The 7410-nt window shown below is 51.1% G+C and overlaps 1 protein-coding gene across 1 annotated transcript; it reads left to right on the top strand.

Moving 5' to 3' along the window:
* Positions 1 to 479: 479 nt before the first annotated feature.
* LOC144669279 (uncharacterized) lies at positions 480 to 7410 on the top strand. Its single transcript, XM_078531611.1, has 2 exons — positions 480 to 1061; positions 3226 to 7410. Exons 1-2 carry the CDS (start codon positions 647 to 649, stop codon positions 4146 to 4148), a joined length of 1338 nt encoding a protein of 445 aa, XP_078387737.1. The 5' UTR covers positions 480 to 646; the 3' UTR covers positions 4149 to 7410.

Genomic DNA, 7410 nt, shown 5'->3' on the forward strand with positions numbered 1-7410 from the left:
CCGGTGAACTGACCTCTGAAAAGCCCGAAGACGAACGTTTCTTTTTAAGTTAACGGGACGGTCAGCTCAGAGGCCGTTACTTCACACCTTGGCCCAAGGACCCACAAAGCTGCCCCTTTTCTGCCGTTGGGGGCTAAGCTAAGGAGCGTTGCCACGGAAACACGGGACCCCCGCCCCCCACATTAAACGCAGACCCAGCCCCACGTTTGACACCAGAGGAGAGGAGAGAGAAAAGAAAGATCTTTCTGTCCGATTCCCCGGAACGATCGAGGGCCTTTTTATATTGACAGGAAAACACTTTAAAAAGAAAATGTCATCTATCAAACTGATTATCTGCATTGTCTCTGCTAGCAGAATATCAGCCTTCAAGTCCTGAATAGGGTGAAATTAGTTCCCTTTTTTTAAAAAAAACTCGGCACTGAGTTTTTGTTTTATTTTCAGGACTATTTTTCCACCAAAAAGTACTTGGGGGGAATTGGTTAATACCCAGTTTAAGTTGCCATTAGGTTCCTGTAATAAGGTTGAAGCTGTGCTGATGTATCTGGCTTTATACAGGACTGTGCGTTGTGTAACAAACTCTTGTCAGTCTTCTACCCCTGCACGGTTACTCAGTGGTTAAAGCTTTGGGTGCGCAGAGGGATAGAAAATGAGTTTAGGAAAGTTGCCCGTCTTTAAGAACCTGGTCTCCAGCAAGCGTAGGTTCAAGTCCGAGTTGACCCCTGACATGATCAGCTCGCCGCTGGGGGACTTCCGCCACACCATGCACGTGGGCCGGGGCGGGGACGTGTTTGGTGACACCTCCTTCCTCAGCGACCACGGCGGGGAGAAGGCGCGCGAGAGCACCAAGTCCAACCCGCTCGTCCGGGCGCTGAGGAACGTCAGGAAGTCGCCGATGAGGAGCCGCAACAACAGCCGGGAGATGGCGCCCCCGCCGACGGTCTCTCCCATTATTAAGAATGCCGTCTCTTTGCCACATCTGCTGGAGACAAAGAATGGATCCGTGGAACGGCTTAATTTCAGAAGTGTGATGTCAAGTCCGGGTGTGATAGATGGATCATACGGTAAATTCAATTTAAAAATGTTTTATTCCTCAGTTTTCTTCCACTCTCTCTCTTCCTCCTTCTCTCCCCCCTACCCAGGTCCTCTCCTTTACCCCCTCTCTTCCTCTCTCCTTAACCTCCACCCATTCTCTCCTTCTCCCCCTCGTCTTGCCCTCTCCCTTTGGCCCCCTCACCCTCTAGCTTCAGTCCCCCTTACCCCCTCCTCTACTTTCTCTCCCTTCCCTCTCTTCTTCCCTTGCCGCACCCTCTTCCCGCTTCCCCCTCCCTCTTACCTCCTACCCTCCCCTCTCCCTTCTACATTTCTTTCTTCTCCCTCCTTACCTCACTCTCCTCCCCCACTCCCCTCTCCTCTCCCTCTCTCTCTCTCTCTCTCCCTTCCCATCCATTACCCACCCCGCCGCCCTTGTCCCTTCTTGGCTCAATTGCACTCTGGGTACCTAACGGTTGGCGGGCAGGTGAAAAGGCCGAGTGGCCTCCGTGCCTCAGGGAGATTGAAGTGCTCTTTCGTCCGCATGCGCGAGAGAGCGCTGGACCCAGCTCTCCCTCCTCCCCCAATTGTCCAATTACCAAGTGTTCCCCCCACCTGAAAATAGCGCCTTGTATGTGAGGCGGTTTAACATTTGTGAAATATGATACGGTACATTGTGAATCCATGCCCTTTCCTTTCCCTTTATCAGTTCCATCCATATTCGTCTTCTGCGCTCTTCCACCTTCTCTCTCTCCCTTTATTCCTCTGCCCGGCCACATCACCTTCCATCCAAATGGGATGAGAAGCTGCTTGGTGAATCAAACTAGCCGTTTCCATGACAGGAAACAACCAGTTAATCTCAAGGGGAATGTCCTCCCCAGTCTCCTCAGGAACACAGGGGCAGGAGTAGGCCATTCGGCCCATCGAACTTGCCATGCAATTCAAACAGATCATGGCTGATTACCCACCTTGATGCCATTTTTTTCCCCCCCACTATCCTCATATCCCTTGATATCATTAGTCTCCAGAAAGCTATCAATTTCTGTCTTGAACGTGCTCAATGATTGAGCTTCAGCAGCCCTCTGGGGTAGAGAATTCCAAAGATTCACCACTCTCCGAATGGAGAGATTCCCCAACTCAGCCCTAGATGGCCTGCCTCTTACTCTCAGACAGTGCCCCTAGTTCTGGACTCAGCCAGGGGAGACATCCACATCTACCCTGTCACGCCCTGTAAGAATTTTGTAGTGAGATCACCTCTCATTCTTCAAAACTCTAGAGAATATAAAGGTGAAATACAGCAGTGAAGAAGGCCATTTGGCTCATTGCACCTGTGCCAGCTCTTAGAGAGTAACCAATTAGCCCCACTCCCTCCTTATTTCCCTTGACCCAATAAATCTTTTCCACTTCAATTTTTGATCCAATTCCCTCATAAGAGTTACGAATGAATTAACTTCCACTGCCCTTTCAGCTAGCATATTCCAGACCCTGTCTACATGAAAAAAGTTTCTTCCTATAGCCCCTGGTTCACCTTAACTCTGTACCATCTGGCTTTGGGTAAAGATGTTTCTCCTGAATCCCCTATTGGAGTTATTAGTGACTAACTTATATGGATGGTGCCTAGCTTTTCAGACTGGGGAGGTCTTGTGGCACAGGAGGTAGCATCCCTACTTCTGGGCCAAATGCTCTGGGTTCAAGTCCCACTTCAGGACTTGATGGGTAGGGAAGGTGACCAAGCAAGTTGATTATCAGCCTGTAAATCTATCCTGATGGTAGGCAGTAAGAGTGGGAGTTTCCTGGTCAGCCATACTACAGAAGGCAATGTCAAACCACTGCTGTACTTTGCCAAGCATAATCGTGGACCAATCCAATGGAAGTCCATGGTCGCCAATGCCCTCTTAGGGCCTAGTACCAGGAGGACTTTTGAACTTCTTATGCAAGTGGAAACAATTTCCCCTCATCTATCCCATCAAATCTTAAAACACCTCTATAGGGTCACCCCTCTCCCTTCTTTTTCCCAGAGAACAGAGCCCCAGTCTGCTCACAGGCAGGTGTAACCTCTCAGTTGTTGTCAAAGTGGGCCGGGAGGAACATGGGCCCTTTAAGGGAGGCCCAGCTGGATTAACCATCCCTTTAAGTTTGCAAATATTTAAGGTCTGGAGAAGTTTCCCTTACTACACTCTGCTTGTTCTTGCTCAGGGTTGGAGTCAGGATTCTGCACCCTCCCGAGATGGTCCAGGTTGGATAAACCAAAGGAGAACTCGACGGGAGCGGACTCAGAGAAACCGACGGACAATTTGGACATCACGGATTTTGAGCTTCCCCGCACGGACTCCTTACTCTCCTTCAGCCTGGATTTGGGGCCCTCTCTGATGGCTGAGGTGTTGGGGGTCATGACGAAGGAGGCCCCCGAGAGCCTGGGGAAGGCCACATCCCCCGTGAAGTTTAATGTGGAGGGTTCTTTCGGCCAGGGGGATTTAAAGGGACTTCAGCAAAACGGCGACTCTTCCCCGAAGGGTCATCAAGAGCCTGCGGGTGAGGTTACCCCGCCGGGGGTTTTGAGGGAGCCTTCACCCTTCACCCAGAAGGCCGAGATGTTCTTGCACCCCAACGATGCGGCTGGTTTGAGGGGGACGCAGGACTTTACGACAGAGAGACACGTTCTACGGCATTGCGGCGGGGCTATAAGCTACCCGGATTCAACCGAGCCCGGCGCCAAGAGAGGCGGCGTTCGCGAATACCGGACCGGCCCCCAGCAGCTGTTCACCCACAGGGAGGCAGTTGGCGGTCAAGAGGGCAGCCCGCCGATGGGCGGCGCTGCCCAGCGCCTCCTCGGCCGCCATTTTGTCGCCAGCCTCGCCCAGGAGCCGGGCCAGTACCTGGGGGCCCCGGCCTCCGGGAAGGTGGAGAGCAGGTTCCGGGGGAGCTGGAGAGGGCAGTCGCCGTCGTCAGGGCAACGTGACCCAGCGGACGGTGAGGAGACCAGCCTCCAGCTGAGAGGTGAGGGACACAGGGAAGACTACGGGGAGAGGCGCCTGTCCCCAGCACAGGAAATGGCCTTCAGCCCACTGAAGACTGAGGCCTTTGCCTTTGCTGATGAAGATGATGAAATCCGGGTTTGATTGCTCAGCCCTAATAATAGAGACATCATTATCCGCTAATTATTATTAATGGACCCTCTTAAAGGGACACAGACATGTTTTCTCATTGTCTTTATACCTAATACCATGGAGACACTTTAAGATCCATTCCCCAATTGCAAGGAGCCTCAGTGGGTGAGGGCCACACCCGACAGAATAGGAAGATTCCTGGACCGTGCTGAGTTAGTTGGCCGCAGTGTTAAAAGTCGGTCTCAATGTCCTGGGGCTAGGAAGATAGGTGGGGAAGAAGAGCCAGAAATTGCTCTGGGCGCCTCTCTGCTGAATGATGCTCCTGCATTGATGTGGACAGGGGAGAAGTCAGGGCCAATGTCCCGTCACCCGGTCGAATATCCTGCCCACGTTCAGAGCCCAGACTCGTGGGGCCTCTCTGCCATGTTGTCAGTTGGCATAGTGTGGCACGTCCAGTCTCCTGAGCAGGGAGGAGGAGGAGGAGTGGGGGGAAAGTGAAATTAGACTCATTGGCGTTGACCCATCGGCCTAATAGAAAGGTGCGGGGGGGTCCTTGTGTAAGTCTCTTCCCTGGGGGCATTCCTTGCATCGGACGTGTGACCATCATTCAGTTCCAACCAGCTCCTTCCCACCCAACCAAAGCAGAAAACTGCTGGATACTGGAAACCTGAAATAAAAACGGCAAATACTGGGAATACCCAGCAGGCCAGGCGGCATCTGTGGAGAGAGAAACTGAGTTCGGTTCGTCAGAACGCTGGATTTTGTCAAACAGGAACTCTGTTTCCCTTTCTCTCCGCGGGTATCCTTGGCCTACTGAGCATTTCCGGCACCTTCTGCTCAGTCAGTGCTCGCGTTACCCCGGGTTGGAAAATACGAAAGCTGGCGTATCAAGGCTGCCCCCCACCTGTGATGGTTGGAACTTCATGGCTGTGCACTTCCTCCCACACACCTCCCCCACCACACCCCACTTCAACCCACAGCCAGTAACGTCCGAACAGAGAAACACTCAGGGCCAGAACAGAGGCATGTGTAACTAATCGTCAGAAAGTCAGGAGAGTAATACCTGTTGAAAGCAGTCCAAGGACAGTAAATGAGGGTTACCAGTGACAGGCAACAGCGCTGGACCAGACATAAACATACTGTGGCTATAAGAGCAGGTCAGAGGCTGGGAATTCTGTGGCGAGTAACTCACCTCCTGACTCCCAAAAGCCTGTCCACCATCTACAAGGCACAGGTCAGGAGTGTGATGGAATACTTTCCACTTGCCTGGATGAGTGCAGCTCCCACAACACTCAAGCCACCATCCAGGACAAAGCAGCCCGCTTGATCAGCACCCCATCCACCAGTATTCACTCCCTCCACCATCTTAAACATTCACTCCCTCCACCACCGACGCACGGTAGCAGCCGTGTGTACCATCTACAAGATGCTCTGCAGCAACTCACCAAGGCTCCTTAGACAGCACCTTCCAAACCGGGTACCACTACCGCCTAGGAGAACAAGGGCAGCAGATAGATGGGAACACCACCACCTGGAAGTTCCCCTCCAAGTCACTTGCCACCCTGACTTGGGAATATATCGCTGTAGGTTCACTGTCGCTGGGTCAAAATCCAGGAACGCCCTCCCTAACAGCGCTGTGGGTGTACCTACACCACATGGACTGCAGCGGTTCAAGAAGGCAGCTCACCTCCACATTCTCAAGGGCAATTAGGGATGGGCAATAAATGCTGGCCCGGCCAGCGAAGCCCACACCCCGTGAACAAATTTTAAAAATAAGTTAAAATTCCAATCCACTCCCCTTTGTGTGAAGAAGTGCTTCTTAGCATCACCCCCGAACGGCCTATCTCCAACTTAAAGCGATGCCCCCTTCTTCCAGTCTCACTTCACCAGAGGAGATTGTTTCTCTCCGCCTACCCCACAAACACTCCTTTTATCATTGTAAACACCTCAAACAGCTCACCTCTCAATCCTGTGTGCGTGAGGGACTCTGAGCCTTGTCTATCTAACCTAATCCACATCATTTGACCATTATAGCCCCCCTCCCCCACCATATCATGTCACTGTGAAGGAGGGCGGCAATTTTGGCCTGTACCGTGACTCGAAACGCCAAGCTTGCCAACACTAAGCCCGTTATTTACCCTGCGCCAATGTGTGATTTTGCCTGTGGCAGCGTTACTGTAAGTCGATGAAGACGAGCGTTCGTTTTAATTTATACTGGCAGCAGAATTAGAATAGACTCATCTAGTGACCATGTGGGGTGAAGATGGGAGTGTGGAAAGGTCGCTGGCCTAGTAATCCAGGGGCCTAGGCTAATGCTCTGGGACATGGGCTCAAATCCCACCACAACAGCCAGTGGAACTTAAATTCAATTAATAAAACCTGGAATTGAAAGCTAGTCTCAGTAAAGGTGACCATGACAACTATCATCGATTGCTGTAAAAACACATCTCATTCACTAGTGTCCTTCCCCCTGTGGGGAAGGAAACCTGCTGTCCTTACCCAGTCTGGCCTACCTGTGACTTCAGACCTGCAGTGATATGGTTGACTCTAAACCACCCTCAGAAATGGCCTAGCAAGCCCCTCAAGGGCAGATAGGGTAGGACAACAAATGCTGGCCTTGCCTGTGATGCCCACATCCCATGCAAGAGCAGACCAAAACTGGCAGCTACTGTGACAGTTGACATGGCAAAATTTGAATGGATAATGTTGGGCAACAAAATGTAACCAGAAATCATGAGAGAGAAGGGAAAGGGAAAGGTTTAAGGGTAAAGTTTGTAGAAAAGAAGATTTACTCCTGCAAGATTTTTGATTAAGTGCTTTTTTAGTTTGAATGTCATTTTTCAATGATTGAGTTGAAAGGAAGGTTCTAGTAATTCTTCGCAGGGTTCCTCCAAGCAGCAGGAACTTGTCTCCTTTGGGTCTTGTAGCTTTTTATATCAATGATCCATACAGCCTGATAACTGGAGACAATACACACTGTGCAGAGGCAATGACAGCTTGCTAATTCAAGTTTCAGTCTTCCATCTAAACAAGATCCCTATCACCTCCATGTCTAATATCTGTAATCCTCTGTGTCTGTCTCTATTCCAGTATCTCTCTGCAATGTTTGCACTGCATGCCTGATCATGTCTGCAAATGCTTCTCTATCTCTTCTCTTTCTCTCCCTTATTTTTCTTCTCCCCCCTCTTCCCCTCTCTGCTCCTCCCTCCCACTCGCTTTCTTCTTTTCTCTGTGTCCACTCTCTATTCCTGCCCCTCACCCTTCCCTTCTCTTC

This window comes from Cetorhinus maximus, chromosome 29, assembly GCF_964194155.1.
Source record: "Cetorhinus maximus chromosome 29, sCetMax3.hap1.1, whole genome shotgun sequence".
Lineage (NCBI taxonomy): Eukaryota > Metazoa > Chordata > Chondrichthyes > Lamniformes > Cetorhinidae > Cetorhinus > Cetorhinus maximus.